This window comes from Nansenia antarctica, assembly GCF_963989245.1.
Source record: "Nansenia antarctica genome assembly, chromosome: 2".
Lineage (NCBI taxonomy): Eukaryota > Metazoa > Chordata > Actinopteri > Argentiniformes > Microstomatidae > Nansenia > Nansenia antarctica.
In genome coordinates this window covers 20,438,878-20,460,367 of record NC_137675.1, presented here as the reverse complement: position 1 = coordinate 20,460,367, position 21,490 = coordinate 20,438,878, and the positions used below count along the sequence as shown (strand labels likewise).

Genomic DNA, 21,490 nt, shown 5'->3' with positions numbered 1-21,490 from the left:
TTCCGCTTTCTCTCAGTGGAGAAGCTGTGTGTTGTCAGGCTGATTTTGTTATGACCAGCCTGCCACCTGCCAAGCCACTTCCCTGTGACAGGGCCTCAAGGTCTGCAGGCAGCAAACATAGGCCAGACCATTACTCTTTTGGGCTTTTGCCCAATCTAGCTACAATGTCCAGATATATCTGTACGATGTGGACAAGGCAACAACTTCAAAGAACAGACACAGGGGATTAGTGTGAGGGAGTGCTTCCGGCACTTTGGCAGGGGAACAAATTTTCCAGCTAAGGAGGTTGTCAACTGATGTACTGTACAATATGATGCCAGTGGCAACGTCAATATTATTGTGAAGAGACGGTGGATAAGAGAACAGGCACATGGTCGCTCTATAAAACAGCGCAACAGCTGTAAACCATTTGTAAATGTACCGATCTCGTTTTTTTTCTGTCACTTCATCTCCTCTGTTACTCAGTCTCTTGTGTGTGTCAACTATAAACACATGGACACCTGTGTGTCCAGTATGATTTCATGCTTGGAGCGAAAAGGACAAAACGCATCCACAGAAAAAACGAACGATCGGCCATTTTGGGTGAGTTTTGTCTCCAAAGCTCAGATCAGACAGTGTGCACTTAAAAATACCTGTCATCCCTTTTATCCGAATTGCACTCATAACAGAGACTGAAAAAAAAAGGGGGGAAAAAGGGATTTGATCCAAATGACATCAACGTGACAAGGAAAAATGGACAGCATCCAATCCCTGATTACTGGCATGCTGAGTCTCTCATTCCCTTCCCTGTACCCCCCCCCCCTCCCTTCCCCCCACTGAACTGTGAAATGGGTTTGGATAAATCATGGCAGCTGTAAATCAGTCCCTACGGACAGGGGGGGCCTCTTATCTCAGAAGGTTCAGGTGTGGCTGAACGTATTTCTGTCTCTATCTGCAGAGCACACATGTTCGTGTTCCTGCGAGGCTGGTTAGCAGGTCAACACATACAGACACGGGGACAAGAACCTCCATGAGTGCATGGGAATGAGGCTGTAAATGTATTGATGTAATTTGTGTTGATGGTTCATGCACCGTTTACGATGGAGCATTCGGGAAGTGTTAAACGACTGCTTATGATGCGTGACTAAGAGGTAGACGTGACCATGTACAGTACACGACACGAGTCACATGTCCACAACATGTACATACACTCACCGGACACTTTATTAGGAACACCTGTAGGTAGACCTTGTGACGAGGGTCGTCACAACCTTCTCATTCATTCAGATGGTGTAATGGTGTGGGGAATGTTTTCTTGGCATAGGAAATGTGCAAAGCGTGATCAGTGACACTATGGAACATTTTTAGCCTGCTATGGTAGCCAGAGAGGTTCTGAGCCTAGCAGCCAGTAAACTAGTGTGAAGTTACCAGTTGACAAGTTCACTTGGACCACGGCAGATTTGGTATAAAAAAGAAATATTTAAAAAATGAATTTTTCCCCAATATGGCAACATTTTGGATTCAACCAGAGAACAATGTGTGTGTGGATATGTGCATTGTGTGTGCACGAGCTGGTTTTATGCCTTGTGTGTGCACGAGCTGGTTTTATGCCTGTAGCACATTAGCAGTAGACGCTAGTCATATGTGGAAATGAGAAAAAATATGCTTTTCAAACGGTAATTAAACATTAACTACCAAGCACATGAGAGAGTACTGCCTTGGTTACTTGTGTTCACTGACTAGGCCACTAGATTTAGTTTGTGAACATGCAGTAAAATTACCAGAGGGGAACTTCTGCTGTCACCTGGTGAACACAGGTCGGGGTGCGCTCATTGGGCGAATGTGTGTGTTCCGCTGCACCGGGTGGCACATAGATGACAGTTGTTTTTTTTTTTTTTTTTACCGGTATTACCGGTATAGCAGCAGGTATTTTGAGGGGAAGGTATACCGGGAGAGAAATGAAAACCAAAATGGTGTTTTTTGTAATGTTATGTTATATTTCTGGCCAGCAGGAAGGTGTCGGCTAAAACCCCGACTGTCTCTGGACACCCCCTGTCCAGGCTTCCTTCTTGTCAGGTTCAGCTTCAAGGTGAGTGACACATCTCGGGTGTTTATCCAGGATAACACACACACAAACACACACATGCACGCGCACACACACACACTCCAAGTCACTAGTGTCCATAAAAGACACCACAGGAGGCAAATCTATAATCCTGCCACACACACACACACACACACACACACACACACACACACAGAGCTGTAGAATTGGCAGAGCAGGTTTAAAACAGTAACAATGACTAGTGAACTACTCAACTAGTGAAGTCATTTACAGAGAGAGAGAGGGAGGAGAGGACAATCTACACAGACACACAGGTGTCCTGTTTGCCCTGACTCACTAGCCCCATTGACTCACACTGTATGGAGCTATGGTTTTAGAACGTAGCTTAGCATTTTTTTTAAGGCTGACACGTGTAGCATTTTAATGGCCTTGCTACTCTGAAGTAGAAAGGAGTTGGATGGGGACTAAGTTTGTCCAGCTGTTGCAGCTCTCTCTCTCTCTCTAGGTAATCTCAGTAATGGCGGTGTCACTCGCTGTTCTGTTCTCTTTGCAGTGTCCCAGGGGCACATGGTGCTATTGGATCTGTCTGTGTGCGTGCATGGGTAGGGCAGATGAGAGAGGAGGTGTGTGTGTGTGTGTGTGTGTGTGTGTGTGTGTGTGTGTGTGTGTGTCCTCCTGCTCCAGTCTTAGGGTGGGTGGATGGATGGATGGATCCAAAGGGTACAGGTTAGGGTAGGTTAAGCGGTTTTACTCCTGGGGATTTGCTGGGGCAGCATTAGTTATTAGGGTTGTCTGGGGCCAGCGTATCATACCTCTAATCTGGACATCTCTCTCCTGCTCAGGGGCAACACACAGGGCACAGCCGTAATGTCATCCTACTGAGCCCTGTGGGTGGTTATGTATCTGTATAGGGGATGGATGGAGGACTTGTGAGTCTGTCTGTCTCTCTCTCTCTCTCTCTCTCTCTCTCTCTCTCTCTCTCTCTCTCTCTCTCTCTCTCTCTCTCTCTCTCTCTCTCTCTCTCTCTCTCTCTCTCTCTCTCTCTCTCTCTCTCTCTCTCTCTCTCTCTCTCTCTCTCTCTCTCTCTCTCTCTCTCTCTCTCTCTCTCTCTCTCTCTCTCTCTCTCTCTCTCTCTCTCTCTCTCTCTCTCTCGGCAGACAGACACTGACACACAATGACTCCAGGCATCTCAAACTTGACCAAGGTCATGATAGTTTTGAGCATTCTGTTGTCTGTCTCTCTCTCTCTCTCTTCTCTCTCTCTCTCTCTCTCTCTGAATTTTAATTTAAATTCTAAAGTGTGTCTGGGGTGTATGTGTGTATATGGATATTTGTGTTGCTCGCATGCTCCTCTTGTGACCATTCCCAGACCATCTTCCCTCAGCCTTTCTATTTTCACCACAGATGTCATAACATCTCAACTCTGAGATCAAGCACCACTCTAACCGACAGAACCCTTTATTGATCATTTCCCCTGGTATGGCTGTGGAATGGAGACTGGTATGGAGAGAATGCAGAGACTGAAAGAGAGAGAGAGAGAGAGAGAGAGGGGGGGGGGGAGATATAGGGAGAGGGAGAGAGAGATAGAGGGAAGAGAGAGACAGAGAGATATAGGGAGAGACAGAGAGAGACAGAGAGAGAGACAGAGAGAGAGACAGAGACAGAGAGAGACAGAGATAGAGACAGAGACAGAGACAGAGACAGAGACAGAGACAGAGAGAGGGGGTGGTGACTTCCAATCTCCCTCAGACAGGGTGCACTGTTGCGGGCAGCATTCTGCACACTGCCCAGGGAGGGTGGAGGGTGGGGGGCGGAGAGAGGGGAGAGGCTATTGTCAAAGCTGCCATTCCACAGCTGAGGTGATGCTCTGCTGTCGCTGAATCACTAGCGCCCTTGTAGAAGCATGGCCCCAGAGTGTGTGGCTGACATTCCTGCCTGTCGTTGACAGTCCTCCCTTAACCAACCAGTCGGCCTGCGCCTGTCTCCGCCTGTCATTTATGAATGTCTTCTGAAAGCATACACGATCAAGCGCTGACGATGCGTTTGTATGTGTTAACGGAGCATACGCTAGAATACTCATTGGAAAATAGGATATATAAATAATATTAATCTAACAGTAATAAAAAAAAGTGTTATGAACCGTTTATTAATGCTTTCATATTATAGTTATCATCATCATCATCATCATCCAGAAGTGACCTGCTTGTGGACTGGATCAGTGTTGGACGCACACACACACCCCACGCACACACACACACAGCACACACACGGTTCATTTCAGGTGATTTTACACGCTAGGTATACTTTGCACTAAAATCCACACAGACACAGACCCTGGGGGAGTAAGGTGCCATATTGCACAACGTTTACATGACATGTTTACATGAGTGCTACACATCCACAACATGAACCGACACGAGAGTTAGCCACTGTCTTGCCACTGCTAGGCACAGGGCTCCCATACAAACTGAAACGATTGGACTTATGGTTGCCAACTGACCTGGTTAAAAAGGTTTGGTTATACAGTACTTTCAGATACTTACAATGCAGGTGACTTAGCTTAGCACTTTGGAGAGGACTCCAATGGTTCCCCAATTGCAGCAAGAAAGCAAGGCTACATCAGGAACTCTTACAATACTAACTAACTAACTAACTTATCTGAACAGGCTGATTGAAATGCATGAAACAGAATAAGGAACGGTATCAAACACATTTTTCTTTTCGGTCTATTACAATGACAATGACGCTGTCCTCCTGATTTCACCAGCACACCCCTCTGACACCACCTGGTCTGGGCCGGCCGCCACGCGGGGGCAGGTCAAGGACGCGTGCTGAGTTTACCTTTCCATACTCTGCCAAAAGTGCTCCTATTGGCCGCCTCGGCAACGGATGTACACCAGGATAACCTCGGCACTGTCTAAACAACTAAGAAGCACAGGAGCGTGGTGAGAGAGAGGGTCACACACGCACAAACACACAGCCGCATGCAGGCACACACACACACACACACTCCCTCCCGCAGGAGTGTGGCATGACAGCAGATTACACAAACCTACACATGGTGATTGTGTTAAGTTCAATCTCCTAGACTTCCCCTATTTGCTGAGCCATCGCCATCCAGCTCCTATCGTATCCGTTCGTGCTCCATATGTATACAGTGTAAACAAGGCTGATATTGTAAAAACACGTGTGTGCGTATGTGTCCTCTAACTATATATATATATATATATATGCCATTTAGCTGACCCCATTACTCCCCAACCACAGAGACTATTGTGACTCCTCCAGTAGAATCCATTACCACTAGCCAATCCATTACTATCTCTTTTCCCCTCCCTCCCTCCCTCCATCCATCCAATCCATGCCATCGTTTCTCCACCCGTCCATTGATCCCTCCTTCATCCCAGCTTCCGTCCTCATCATTCCTCAATCCTTCCAATCATCCCTTCATCCCTCTCTCCCTCCCTCTCATCCCTCCCTCCTTACTCCTGAGCACAACCACATCAGAAACGCAGTCCTGCTGTAAGTGAGACCTGAGATTAGAGAGGTCTGTTCCAAGCCAGCTTCCCATGGTTTCATTATTGAAAAAGCTTGTCACAGGATCATGTCAGTGGCCCCACTTCTTCTTCATCTCCTCAACCTAAATATAGACATCAGAACACTGGGTTTGGCGTACTGTGAGGCAAGACTAGCCAACAGAAAATGGCCAATTATCACAATTGATACTTAAAATGCTTAGATTATTCCATTCTACTGGCAGTTACTAACATTCGGAATGATTGTAATGAAAGAGAGCAATCATGAGTGAATGGTTTCAGTTAATGGCGGCTGGCTTCGCAGCTGTGGTCAGAGCCAGGTACAAATTACAGCGCTGTACCTCCAACTGGCGCTTCATTGTGATTTGAGCCACCGACACTTAGGCCCCGGGTTAACCTGTGTAATCAGACGCCGCTGTAACAGGACTGGCCTGGGAGATGCGTGTGTGTGTGTGTGTGTGTGTGTGTGTGTGTGTGTGTATATGTATGTGTATGTGTATGTGTATGTGTATGTGTATGTGTGTGCGACAGGCCAAGAAAAAAAAAATTCCCCCGGGGGATGAGATGGTAAACAGTTGGCTGAGGATCATGGTGGCACTGATACATCTCAAATGGTGCCAACCTGAGAACCATCGTAGGGCTTGTTTCTTCTCTGTTACACCGGTATCTACTCAAGCTCGTCAATGGCCGACGTGTGTCTTTGGTGAGGGGGTGAGACGTGGTTGTGACAGCATGACTTAGCCTTGACCATGGCTTACTCTAAAGGAAAAGACTTGTTGAATATACATTTGTGTGTATGAGATCTGTAGCTGGAGCAACTTTTCAAGCATAATATGTGCATATATTAGACTAGATTAGATTCAACTTTATTGTCATTGCAGAGTACTGGACAATGAAATGCAGTTTAGCATCTAACCAGAAGTGCAAATAGTGATATAAGAACACAATATAAAAAACGTGACACACACACTCACACACACACATTCACAATACAAAAAAACCCAAACACTATTATGTCTAAATCCAGCAATACAGTTAAAGGGATTGGCAATGTTTTATGGACTCATTTGTGACAAAAATCCAATTTGAATAACTGGAGGAGGAAATTATTTAATGTTCATTTGAAACACAGATACCGTAAAAACACATGTTAACACCTGCAATAAAACACATGTTAACACCTGCAGTAAAGCATGTTAACACCTGCAGTAAAACATGCAATTAGAATAGAGATCTCCACAGCAGGAAAGAACATTTGCGATTCTGAAACCAAATTAAATGTCAACACCAATTGCAGAAAGGCCACTCTCTCTCTCTCTCTCTCTCTCTCTCCCCCTCCTTTTCTCTTTCATTCTTTCCCTCCCTCCCTCTGTCTCTCTCTCTCTTTCTCTCCCCCTTCTTTCTCTCCTTCCCTCCCCCCTGTCTCTCCCTCCCTCCCTCTTTTCTCTCCTTCCCTCCCCCTGTCCCTCCTCCCTCCCTCTTTCTCTCCTTCCCTCCCCCTGTCCCTCCCTCCCTCCTCTTTCTCTCCTTCCCTCCCCCTGTCCCTCCCTCCCTCCCTCTTTCTCTCCTTCCCTCCCCCTGTCCCTCCCTCCCTCCCTCTTTCGCCTCCTTCCCTCCCCCTGTCCCTCCCTCCCTCCTCCCCTCTCAGCTCGTCCGTTATACTCTGCAGGCCTCATCCTGCTTGTTGCCGGGAGCCTCCAATAAAATGAGTGTGTTTAATAATTGATGGGTGGACAGGTATTTTTAAGTGGGGACCTTCAGTGGTGAATAGCAGGGCTGTTACTGCGCACCTTCATCTTGATAAGGTAGCCATTATTTATTTAACAGAGCCAGGCCAGTGATTTACAACATGGGAGAGAAATAGTGTGTAAAGATCAGAAAGCCTCCTAGCTAGTAGCTACTGGCTATGACTCTTGGTTATGGCAATGTAGATTGAATAGATCAGCCATTGCTATTGTCTATGAGTATGTCACTCTGCATGTCAAATGGAGTTAATGATTATATAGAGACAATGTTCCAAATGACACCATCCACAGGGGAGAGGAAACAGAGCTGTATGGAAGAGGGAGAGAGAGACACACACACACACACACACACAGAGACACACACACAGAGACACACACACACAGACACACACACACACAGACACACAGACACACACAGACACACACAGACACACACACACACACGTGAAAACATGGCAGGAAGTCAATACACTAACTCCATGCTCGCTAATGAGCGAGGCTTCCCCATCAAATATTCAAGTGAGAGCCAACACTGAGAGCCTCTGAGCAGAGTGCAGCTCACCTCCAGACTCTAAGATCAAACAGAGGAGGAGCTTTATTGATCGCAATTAGGTCAGGAAGGAAAATCACACATACATAGGTGTACAGTACGACACACGGACATTTTAAAATGTAAGAAAATAAGTGATGTGCACGCACACACACAGTATCTCTCTCTCTCTCTCTCTCTCTCTCTCTCTCTCTCTCTCTCTCTCTCTCTCTCTCTCTCATTCCATTCCATCCTCTCTCTCTCTCTCTCTCTCCCTCTCCCTCTCTCCCACCCTCCCTCCCTCCCTCCCTCCCTCCCCAGTTATAAAAGCCCATCTTATTCCAGGAAATGAGGCTTCTGAACCATCCAGATCAAACGATCTCTCTCTCTGGTGCGTGTTTATCCTTCCATACACTCCAGCAAATGGACACCTTCCTTCACCCTACCCTTTAGCACCACGACTCTCATCATCCTTTAGAGCATAGGCCTATTCCCCGAATGTGGCCAGGCAGGCAGGCAGGCAGGCAGGCAGGCAGGCAGGCAGGCAGAGTCTCTGGGTAGCTCAATAGTTTCAATATTATGTTAGCTCTGATATTCATTTTCGGGCGGTAATCCTAACTTGAGATCCGCAAGCTCAATGTTCGGTGAAAATCTTTAAATGACCCCAATGCAGTGAACTGCATTCCACTAGTCGCATTCTGTATATTCTTTCCGGAAAACTTTGTCATATCACATCACTCTTTCTCTATCTTTCTCTACCCGTATCTTTCACTCTCCTTTATCGTCTCGTCCTCTATAAAATTCCAGGTATCATTACGAGTTCACTGGAAGTGCAGCCATGCAAGCAAAGCAAATTTGTAATTCCAACGGAAGATTAACATCACCACTGAACCGGCATTTCTCTTTTGCAGCAAAGCTAATAGACAGTTTCAACAGACTTGAAACCCGTTCTACTTAGCATATGAAGATTGTCTGGGGAGATCGAAGCTGATCAACATGATCTACCTCCTCTTTGATGAGATGCCAGTAAATATGTAGTAGGCGATGGTATCTTTCTTGTCAGTGCTAAGCATCACTATTTCTACACTATTAAACCTGCTTAAAGACTGAATGTGTGAGGCTTGAGTTACTGTAATAACATAACAGTCATTTTACTATGCGGTTATGGAAATCAAATGTTCTAATAAAGTGAAAAAGCCTACCTCAAATGATGACTATTATCTTAAAGTTATCCCTTACAAAGTATCTAGAGTATGCTACCATTGATTTATGAGTATACTATAACATTATATACTGTAACATTCACTCTAAAATGTCTAAATATATAAACCGCTTTCATAATTACTGCTTACATTACATGTTTCATGTTCGATTAAAGCACTTCTCTGCACTATAGACTGAAATCAGTGATCAAGCTCAAAATCGGCATGAATGGACATGAACAAACCCCAAGAAGACCATAGGCCTAACAAGCCTGGCTTAGCTTTACCTCAAAATCACACTGTTCTCACGCCTCCTTAGGAGGTTTGGTGGTGAATTTTAGATTAGCCAGTCTGGTTGGCTCGCAATGCCCCCGCCCCCCCCCCGACTTCTTGTTGCTTGTTGTTATGTGCTTTGTTTTAACAAACCAGGCAGAACTATGTTGCATAGAGGTGTTGCCAATGCTAGCTTGCACCATTGAAGAAAATGGAAGAAAACCTGAAGTAAAAACTGAATCCTGTTTTTTTTGGAGCTCCGCCCAAGCCAGGTATTTGCGAAACTAGTAAAGGCCCCTTCTCATCGAGGTTAAGGCCTAACTAGACAGGATCAACCACAAGCCCAAGTCATACATAGACCCATCAGTCTAAAAACGACTCTAAAACTACAGTTTTCTAAGCCAAGTTGTACTGTGATGGACAGGTTATGCAACAGTTGCTGGAACCATGGGACGGAGGACAATGTGAGAAGAACACATCAAAACCAGTACTGCCCTGCAGCCAGGGTTGGCCCTGTAGTGTAGTAAAGCCCCCAGCAATGGTTTTGATTTAGCACCTGATTGAGGCTGGTCTCACAGACAAGGCTCAAACCTAGTCCTGGACTAAATCACACTTTCAATGTAAAATCTCCATTGAAGATGCTTTTTAGTCTAGGATTAGGCTTAATAATAAGCAACAATAGTCATATTGTGTCCATCCCCTTCCACCATGGCCTATTTGAACAGTGGCATTATTTGTGTGAGATTGCTGTGTACAGTATGATTTGATTTCATCATGTCAGCCCTGTTTGTGTGAGAATAATACAACCCATTCATTTCTTATGAATTCCGCTCAACAGTCGCTCATTAAACTATCAGTTCTGTGTTCTTGTTGAGCTGAGGAGAAGTAAATGTTATCTCTCTCGTCGGTATCAGTATCATAAACAAGCACTTTTTATCATTGCTAATCAATTCTCCACACAGGCGACCAAAGACATTTCCTGGTATTATTTCCTGTATAAATGCAATGAGGCTGATAATGTCTTAATGTGCACTTGAAGAAAACCCTGAGACCAAAACACACACACACACACACACACACACACACACACACAAACACAGAGAAGCTAGGAAAAGCTCACAGTCTGACTCACCATCTCTCTTATTAAAGAGCAAGCAGAACAACAACAACCAAAAAACATCCAACAGCTTGATTCAGACACACAGACACACACAAACACACACACAGACACACACACACAGACACACACAGGCACACACAGGCACACACACACACACAGAGACACACACACACACACACACACACAGTCACGCACACGCGCGCACACACACACACACACACACACAGACACACATACAGGCACACACAGGCACACACACACACACACACACACACACACACACACACACAGCTCTCTTAAGGAGGTGTGAATGAGAATGAATCATGAATCAATGCTACATTGAGTGGCGGGAGCTGGACTGGCTGTCAATCAAAGTCTGTTTACCTTGGCACTGAAATCCTTGCTTTCCAAATCCCCTGTTGAAACAGAAACATGGGAAGAATTAAATAAAAAACATGGAAAGGACAGGTACAGACAAATAAATATGTTTGCAATATCAGAGAGAGGGGGGGGTAGTCTCCAAGTAACAGGTCCACTGCCCCCCCCCCCCTCTCCATCTCTCTGTCTCTGTCTCTGTCTCTCTCTCTCTCATGATATTAATCAATAAGTGTGCTTTGGAAAGCATTCACAAGAATATTCAGTTCCAGGTTGAGGCAAGGCATTGAGGCAAGGCATAAGCCTAGTTAGTGCCTTGTGGTCTTCATGTTACTATATGGTAATGTATTCAGTAGTAACACAAGTTGCACAATAGCAGTAACGTAGCAACTTGCATTGGAGATTCTAAAGGCACTTGTTATAAAAAGACAAAATATCTGTAGCCTACACAACATAGGCACAGTATAACATACAGCACAGTAAACACAGAAGAGTAGAGTAGAGTAGAGGGGGGGGGGCAGTTGAAGTGTTTCCCCATAATCGTTACATGTAACTAGAGTATCATAAGGAGGGCCATAGGTTGTTCTAGAGAAATTATTTACACAAGATTGTAAATGAGCCACGGTGCAGGAAAGAACGCACCACCCTTTGAGCAGTGGAACGCAGTAAACATGGGTGCGTCTTCGACCCTATCGAATGCCCTGGGCAGAGTTCTGGAGTGCCAAGTGTGGTTGGAGGGTTTGTCTATCGTCGTCGGGTGCAGACAGACAGTGGTCTTTCATTGTTTATCAAAACAAGGAGAGTGCTGCCTGAAAGTGAGACATTCCCTAACAAACATCAAAGAGGCGCTGCTGTCAAACGGGCAGACTAACACATTGTAGCAGCAAGCCGCTGTGGGCGAATTGGTTTACAGTTGTTTTTTTTGTTTGTTTGTTTTTTTAACAAAAACATCACATAGGGCATAGGCTAAGTGGAAAAAGTTCATAAGAACGTAAACATGTATTCATTCCAGAGCGTACATTTAGCAACAGTAACAACTTAAACAAGGTGGAAGTTTTTCCTTTGAGCGTTGAGGGGATAGCCGAAAAAGTTGTTTTTTCGGCTATCCCGAAAGTTGTTACTGTTGCTAAATGTACGCTCTGGAATGAATACATGTTTATGTTCTTATGAACTTTTTCCACTTAGCCTATGTGATGTTTTTGTTAAAAAAATAAAATAAAAAAAACTGTAAACCAATTCGCCCACAGCGGCTTGCTGCTCCGCGACTGTACTGTAGTACAGCATTCAACAGGCTGCAGCCCCTTTCGGAGAGGAGAACGCGCTTACCAGATGAAGTCGGTGCAGTGACTACAGAAAGTCGGCTGCTTGAAGAATCTCGCGGTGAATTTATGGTTCTTCACCTCGTGGACGTTCTTTTGCCTGAGAGCACCTTTGCGAGCGAACCTATTCACGGCGTCCGCCTCGGGAGCCTCGTTGACACTTATAACATCAGCCATAGTTTCCAAAAGCAACGTTATTCTTGCTCTCCTTCCGATGTTTTTTTGTTGTGTTTCAATCCAACGAATAGCTTTTTTTTATTTATTTTTTTATACGCGCACTCTCTTTCGCCAGTAGGCAGTTGAAGCGGTCGGTGTTGTAACTGGAGATACTGTACTATCTATCTATGGGCTTCCCTCGCGGTCGCTACAAACTACTTAATGACAGCTCGCACTGAGCGCCCTGCTTCCTTTTTTCACTCGAGGTGTGACGTCAGCAGGCTACAATTCACCCCCTCTCGTGCGAGGGAGGGCAGCTGGTGTCGGTTGGAATTTGGAAGAGATTGGAGCGCCATCCAGTGGCGGAAAGTATACAGTGGACTAGACTGAGAGAGAGAGAGAGAGAGAGAGAGAGAGAGAGAGAGAGAGAGAGAGAGAGAGAGAGAGAGAGAGAGAGAGAGAGAGAGAGAGAGAGAGAGAGAGAGAGAGAGAGAGAGAGAGAGAGAGAGAGAGAGAGAGAGAGAGAGAGAGAGAGAGGAGAGAGAGAGAGAGAGAGAGAGAGAGAGAGAGAGAGAGAGAGAGAGAGAGAGAGAGAGAGAGAGAGAGAGAGAGAGAGAGAGAGAGATGGCCTCACTTCTCCCAACAACTCCAATTTCCCCTCATCTAATGTAGTGGCCAGTGTTTCATCAACATAATGTCCCTATTGAGGGCATTCCTCAAGCAAAACAATGTGTAAATCACCATGCCCTTTTGCCATAATATAATCTCTTCACTGTGCTATTCTATTCTATGATACTGTCTGTCAAATTCCATGGCATCCCATTCACACTATTGATTGCTGTAAAACCATAGCTATATATGGCTCTTTCTCACATGGAATTGACCATTTACTATGCAATCATGGTATTACTGGACATACTGAACCAACTACTAAACTCTGAAATGTTGCAGGTAATGCTTGTTAGGCAATGAACTTGATTATCCATTACAGTACATACTGTACAACAGCATTGTAATACTGCCAACAACACGAGTGTGCATTTGTGCCTGTGTGCCTCTCTGTGCGTGTGAGTACAGAGTGAAAGTTATCCTTCAACTCGAGAGTAAACATGCATTGACAACTATGACCTTTGGCCTAATCAATGGAAGTCTATTCAGAGCTCTGATTGGATCACTCTGAGGGGCCCTTCTCAATCCTGTTAAATGTACCACCTTCCACAGAGAGAAGGGGACACTCACACTCTCCAACCCCAGGGAAGATGAACCGAACCCTAGCTCTGCTGCTGCTCTGTCAGCTGGCCTTCTATACCACATCTGTGGCATCCAAGAAAGGTACAGTACAGAGTTATAACCAGTGTAATAACACGTTTATACAGTTTGTATAGTATATGAATAACAGCAGATAATGTATGTTGCTTATGGCTACGCAACGGGAGCACGCCATAGCTCTCTGTCCACCATGAAAGCGGCAAGGTTCTCCATTGAGAGACTGGTGTACATTTCACAGCTTTGTTCTATTACAATGGATTATTACAATAATAATAATAATAATAATAATAATAATAATAATAATGGATTATTACAATTCTATTTATTTTCATGTAATATAGGAGCATACTCAATGCTAATCTCAAAACACACTGAATCAAGGATAGTGTGGGTGTATTTGCAACACTACACATTCAGAGTTCATTCAGGTTTATTGGTACATTCTCCTTTTATTGTAATACGCTATGAATATTTTAATGTAATGTAATAAGTCACATACTGTATATTGCACATTACCCATACCTCTTTGATATAGCCTCCCCTCTGCACATTACATACTGTACATAAGCTACCTTAACTGTACATAGCTCATAACTGTACATAGCTACCTTAACTGTACACAGATACCTTAACTGTACATAGCTCATAACTGTACATAGCTACCTTAACTGTACACAGATACCTTAACTGTACATAGCTCATAACTGTTTATACCTCTAAACTACAGTACATGCCTTACTGTATCTATCACTATCATTGTCATGTTTTTTATATTGTGTTCTTATATCACTATTTGCACTTCTGGTTAGATGCTAAACTGCATTCCATTGTCTAGTACCTGTACTCTGCAATGACAATAAAGTTGAATCTAAACTAATAACTAATCTAATAAGTTTAATGTAATATAAATTACATGATAATAATAATAATAATAATAATAATAATAATATTAATAATAATAATACATTAGACTTATATAGCACTTTTCTAGACACTCAAAGATAACCCTAACCCTAACCCTAACCCTTTACAAACTGAAAAGATCGAGTAGTAATAATAAAAAGACACAAAAAGGTTAAGGTAGTGCTGGGGACACATGGGAAGGGGAGGGGGAGAGGGTTAACTGGTGAAGGCAAGCTTGAAGAGGTGGGTTTTGAGGGCCTGTTTAAATGTTGGGAGGGTGTTGGCCTGTCTGATGTGGTTGGGGAGGGCGTTCCAGAGGGACGGGGCCGCGGCTGAAAAGGCCCTATCAAGGCCCTATCAATATAATAAAAATCTTTACTTTTGACTGTCCTCCCTCAGTATGCGGCCGCCCACCTGTGACTGACGGGATAGACGTGGCGGCCCTCAAGCGTGTGTATGAGATCGGGGACGAGGTGACCCTGGCGTGTGAACGCGGATACACACCCACGACGGCCTCCCGCAAGATTGTCTGTACCGCCGCTGGGGAATGGACCAAACCAGAGCTTGTGTGTTCCCGTGAGTTCACCACCATTCAGGAATCAGCCATTACCATTACCGTCAATATACTGTATCAGTGGAGGAAGGTGGAGGTCGAAATCGGAGGATGGGCTCATTGTAATGCATGGAATAGAATGAGGAGTGGTACCAAACAAAACCGATAATATTCCTCATTCCGTTTCATGCATTATGGATTGGTTCCATTGTGACTAAATCTTGTGTATTCTCAACACAGCAAAGATGTGCCCTATTCCCAAACCTCTCCTCACCTTAACGATGGTGAAGAAAGAAGTGCCATACAAGACCATTCTCAACTACACATGTGATGAAGGGTAAGGGAAAGAGAAATACAGGAACATTAACATAGGACCGTGCTGTGTTGTAGTCCTGTGCATTTTTGCAGACCCACCGATTTACTGCTACTTATAAGTACCAGGCCAATAAGAACTTGGATTATTGGTTTCTATGAATATACAATAAAAAGTGATGTTCTTCAGGTATGTCATGGAGGGAGCCAATGAGAGCCAGTGTTTACACGACAGTACCTGGAGTGCCCCGCCACCACTGTGTAAAGGTGCATCTCCTTGACATGATCAAAATGATGTAATTGTAATTGTATTTTGTCTCCACTTAACTCACATAACAAATGTATCTGTTCCCTACAGCTGTGAGTTGTCCTCTGCCCATAGCACCTAAACTTGGTAGAATTGTCTATGACAAGAAGGTTACTGGCAACACAATCATATATGGCCAAAGCTGGACGTATGAGTGTTCTCCACCGCTGGCCCCCATTGGTAACGAGAGAGGATCCTGCTTGGCCAGCGGGAACACGACGGAACCACCAGTGTGTGGGGGTAGGTTAGGTGTTCATCGGAAAACACCACATCCAACTGCTGTAATTCTCTGTCACACACACACACACACACACTCACACTCACACACACACACACACACACACACACACACACACACTCACACACATACACACACACACACATGCACATGCACACACACACACACACACACACACACACACACATTCAATGTGGCTTCCTATAACCCGTGTGACCTTTGACCCCTTGTCCCTTTGCAGAGGTGAGTTGCTCAATCCCAAAACCGTTAGCCAACGGTTTCATCAGCTTCGCCGTCATGAGAGAACACAGCTACAAGGAGAAGGTCAAGTATGAGTGTAACCCACACTATGTCCTGGATGGGGCTGCAGAGATACAGTGTGAGAGGATAGGAAACTGGTCAACCATGCCTGTCTGCAGGGGTGAGTCTGTCTTCAGTCAGTTGAAAAACATGGATTGTTTCAAACAGGCTGTTTTATTATTCATGGCCACTGGTTTGCATGGGCCTAACTAACATTGAGGACGCCAAGGTCTTGACCACTGCATTTTTTTGTCATAATCATACATATATATATATATATATATATATAGAGAGAGAGAGAGAGAGAGAGAGAGAGAGAGAGAGAGAGAGAGAGAGAGAGAGAGATAGATAGATAGATAGATAGATAGATAGATAGATAGATAGATAGATAGATAGATAGTTAGATAGATAGATAGATAGATAGATTGATTGATTGAGAATGTTTATTTTGGTCCCTTATACAATTCATAATACAGATATAAAAAATGTACACAGTCACAATGCGTAACACCAGGACCAAAAAGGTGTAGGCTGAAGCCATGGCTTATTGCGCCTACCCTTGTTACATGTTTTTATATATTTTTTCCCATGAGTGCATAATCAAAACATTGAAACTTTTATAAACAAAATGTCACTTACGCATCTTAACAGAAAACTCAAAAGTACCAAACAAAAAACTATATTCATGCGCCTACCCTTTTTACATTAGTGGTTTTCCCCTTATGAGTGCATAATCAAGACATTTATAAACAAAATGTTACTACTTACGCATGTTAACAAAATATATCTATAGATAGATAGATAGATAGATATAGATTCCCTTATTCCATCATTAGTCATAATATGCTATAAAAGTCCATACTCTGACTGCAGAATGTATGACTCCAGTAGACATAACTAGAGACACTCACACTTGTCATCTATGTTTATATTCTTCTCTTGTCCACAGCCCACTGTGCTGTTGGCATAAAGAGAGGACGTATCTTTTACAATGCAAAGAAAATCTGGATCGGGGATCTGAAACCCAACAGAGTACTCCATGGAGAACCCGTCGTGTTCTACTGTCTCAACAAGGAGCAGAAGTGTGGCTACCCTGTAGAGATGGAACACTCAAGATCCCAGAATGCTTTCAGGGTGAGGCTGGTTGGCTAAGCCAGTTCATGTGTCAATGTTTTTGCTGCCATCGCAGTTGTCAAAGTTCAACAAACTCTGTTCTATTCTGTTGAATTTCTGGAGCCTGACTCGCGGACACAGGTTAACGTTCTCCTCAAAAACATCTTCAATGGAGATCATCTGTTAAAATTGCTTTTTAGTTCAGAGTTAAATGTCTTTTAAAATAATTTACCCCATCATCTATTCTAAACTATTCTGGTTGCATACCCCTGGTCAATGTGATCACTCTTTAACCTTTGCACTACTGATGTTTACAATACTGGCTTTGCACATACTGTATATTGCACATTGCACATACCTCTTTGATATAGCCTCTTTTATACATCTGTACATTACATACTGTGCATAAGCTACCTTAACTGTACATAGCTCATAACTGTATATAGCTCTAAACTACTGTACCTATCACTATCATTGTCGTGTTTTTATATCATGGTTTTTTAATATCATGTTCTTATATCACTATTTGCACTTCTGTTTAGATGCTAAACTGCATTCCGTTGTCTAGTACTTACTTGTACTCTGCAATGACAATAAAGTTGAATCTAATCTAATCTAATCTAATCGAAAACTATTCAATGTGCTTGTGTCTGTCTCCTCCAGAACCAGGCAAGGTGGAGTACACTCTGAAGGCCAAGTCTCTTCCTTCTGAGATCAAGATGTGTGGTGCTGCCTGACCCGTCCCAACCAATACCTAGAGGACACATACACTAGAGCAATAATCCTTAGATGAGTTATTAATAAAAGTCATATGAACTATGAATAAATGCATCTGTCTCTATGTGACTGGTTGCTTCAATGTGACCAAATATTCATGCATTGTGGGGGGGTTTGAACGTTGTATCCATAACTTTAATCGTATACTATATTGTGCAAATGAAATACTAGTACTGTACTGTATTTAACCCTCCGGTTGTGTTCCCGGTCAAATCTGACCGAGAGCAACTTTCATCAATCATAAATATTGTGTTTTACATTTGATTGCCTCAAGGCCTTATGATATCCTCCACACTAGGCATTTGAACATATACAATTGCTGACTAACCACTGGCATTGAATTTCGAGGTTTTAGTCAACTTTGTAACATCGGTGGGGTTTCTGGTCAAAAATGACCGCCATAGTAAATTAATGGATAACACAAGTTGTAACAAGCTACAACATTCCAGGATGTATCAGACCTGTTCAAATCCCTCATATATAAAGTTTGACACATTTCAAACTAAACAATTAGGTGTTTGTTATGGGAACCCTTCTCTTTCCCGTGCTTATATGCCCATTGCCCATCCAGTTATTCAGATTAACCAATAGTCTACATTGTTTATGCCTCATCAAATTTTGCACAGTATATGTTGAGATGTTGAAGAACTGATCCAATGTGTTGTTTGGCAGAGATATATAGAGTTTCAGGGTGTAACTGGCCTTCTTATTTGAAATTCTCAAAAACGGAAATGAAATATTCAATTTCTACTGTGTATTTAGTCACATTACAGTAATTTGGTCATATCTATGTTCATTTTTTAACATCTCACAGGTCTCAGCTTTCACCAAGTACCAAATTTAGCAAATTTGACTATGTAGTTTTGGAGATATGAAGCAGTTAATCAGACCGGTCTAATTAGAATGTGCAATAACACCATGTGCAATATGACAACCCTCGGGTACATAAGGTTCAGAGAATAGGAAATGTTAGAATAGGTATAGCATAGCATAGAGTACAGCACAGTGTTTTATTTGTACAGTATAGTATAGTGGATAGTGTACATAGCCTTTATTTATGTAAACCAGCTCCTTTCCCCTCTTTTTTTTTTTTTTTCTTCTTTTCTTTCCTCGCACCAGGGGAGCCACCCCTCCCAAATTTCGTTGTTTGGTACCTGTACTATATCAATGACAATAAAGACCATTCATTCATTCATTCATTCATTCATTGATCTGATAGTATCAAATTTATGCCATCTGGTGGAAATATATGGTATTACACCATGGACTCCATTGCACAGCTAAACCCTATTTTTCAATGAAAGTATACTATAGTCACACAAGTATCGTTAACCCTGTGAGACCCAAGCAATGATCAAAATGACAAGAAAATAAAGAAAAGTCTGATAAAGAAAATAAATCCACTTTCTGAATCTCGGGTTTGTATAACAATTTTCCAGAAATGTTGGAAACATTAGTGGGATACAAATTATGGGGTATGAAAATACAGAATGCTTTAAAAATCCTATAACATATGACACATATAACACAATAAGACATATTTTATCAATAATTAGAATATTGAACACTCCAAATGTAGTGCGGTTGAAGAAGTTTGGCATGGAGTTGAAAACCCTGCGGGCCTTCTACAGAGGCACAACCGAGAGTATACTGACTGGGTGCATCACTGCCTGGCAGGGCAACTGCACTGCCCTCAACCGCAGAGTGCTACAGAGGGTGATGTGGACAGCCGAGCGCATCACTGGATGTGAGCTTCCGTCCATCCAGGATATATAGGACAAACGGTGTGTCAGCAAAGCCCGGAGGATCATCAAAGATCCCAGCCACAGCCTGTTCGAACCAATGCGTCCAAAAGGCGAGGCCTCTTCCGGAGGCTCAGGGCCAAAACTCAGAGGCTAACCAACAGCTACTTCCCCCAGGCGTTCAAGCTCATGAACAAGCCCACTGTAGACAATTGACTATCATTTCCAAGCACACCACATGTATACGAACTACGTGAACCTTAAGCTCACAGCCACTTTACTATTGAACTATCCATTATTACTTGTTGCACCACTAGTGTATTCTGTCTTACCTGTACTATTGTCACTTTTAACTTGTATTATGCCTATTGCCTTATTGTCTGCAAATTGTCCAGATACTGATAACTATATCCTGTCTTATTATTCTTTGTCACTTATGTCCTGTACTACTGTTATTTTTGTTTTATCTTGAATTATGCCTATTGCCTTATGTCTTGTGTTGCAATGTCAGGAACCGAAGCCTAAGAATTTTACTGTCTTACTCTTGTGTAATGTGATGTAACAATAAACTTGAAACTAGTGTGTAATGTCAAAATCATAAAATAACATGAACATTTCAAAAAGAGAAACTTCTAGAAATATTTGGACAGTGACACAATTTCCATCAAGATGCAATTGAAGTGCAGACTTTCAGCTTTAATTCAAGGGGTTGAACTAAAATATTGTATGAACCCCTATTTTCAGGGGTTCAAATGTAATTAGACAAATCAAAATAATCATAAATAAAATGTTCCTTTTTAATAAATGTCGAGAATCATGTGGCCTTACGGCAACTGTCTTCAGTTGTTGTTTGTTTGTAGGTCTTTCTGCCTTTATTTTTGTCAAGTGAAATGCATGCTTGATCGGGTTGAAATCAGGTGATTGACTCAGGTGATTGACTCGGCCATTGCAGAATATTCCACTTCTTTGCCTTAAAAAACCCCAGGGCTGCTTATGTAGTATGTTTTGGGTCATTTCCATCTATATTGTGAAGCGCCAACCAATCAACTTTGCTCCATTTGGCTGAATCTGAGCAAACAGTATTTTTTCTTTACCATATAAAAGATCCTGTGATCATCCACCATGTTGTCTTCCATGGACGTCCAGACCTCTTTGTGGTGCCGAGCTCACCAGTGTTCTTTTTTTTCTCAGAATGTACCAAACTGTTGATTTGGAATGGATCTTTTGTTTTGCAGCCTAAGGATGGTCTGTTTCATTTGTATTGAGGGTGCTGTTGATTGTAAGTCGATTTGGAGTAAGGCATCTAAATGGCTAAATGCCAAAAATGTCAAATGTAAAAATGTCTGTTGACCACATGCTGTGTGTATACAGCAACAGCTTCCAAATGCAAATGCCACACTTGGCATTAACTCAGACCTTTTACCTGCTTAATTGATAAAGAAATAATGATGGAATAGCTCAACACAGGTCCATGTTTTGGTCCCTTGAAAAAGGGTACACTGTAATTCCTAAACCCTTCCTACAATTTGGATGTGAATACCCTTACCCTAAAGCTGAGAGTCTGCACTTTAAGCCCATAAACAGCTAAAATGACAAAAATGTGTCCAAATATATGTGGGCCTATAACTGTTCTTCTCAAAAGTATCACTCTTGCTTTTGAAACATTTATTTGCTCACT

General features: G+C 43.0%; 1 protein-coding gene and 1 pseudogene across 2 annotated transcripts in view; one reads left to right on the top strand and one right to left on the bottom strand.

Moving 5' to 3' along the window:
• The window catches only part of prkcaa (protein kinase C, alpha, a), a gene marked incomplete at its 5' end in the record, with an annotated part of 146,421 nt that extends 134,102 nt beyond the window's left edge, over window positions 1–12,319 (bottom strand). Inside the window, one exon of the mRNA XM_080522814.1 lies at window positions 12,224–12,319. Within this exon, the coding sequence (XP_080378940.1) occupies window positions 12,224–12,319 (96 nt within the window). The remainder of the gene's footprint in view (window positions 1–12,223) is intronic.
• A 1,190-nt stretch (window positions 12,320–13,509) lies between these two features.
• On the top strand, window positions 13,510–18,332 carry LOC308151264 (beta-2-glycoprotein 1-like; annotated as a pseudogene). Its single transcript, XR_013938009.1, has 8 exons — window positions 13,510–13,630; window positions 14,870–15,046; window positions 15,264–15,360; window positions 15,526–15,602; window positions 15,694–15,882; window positions 16,122–16,301; window positions 17,130–17,314; window positions 17,957–18,332. The product of XR_013938009.1 is annotated as a beta-2-glycoprotein 1-like (transcript).
• Window positions 18,333–21,490: the final 3,158 nt, after the last annotated feature.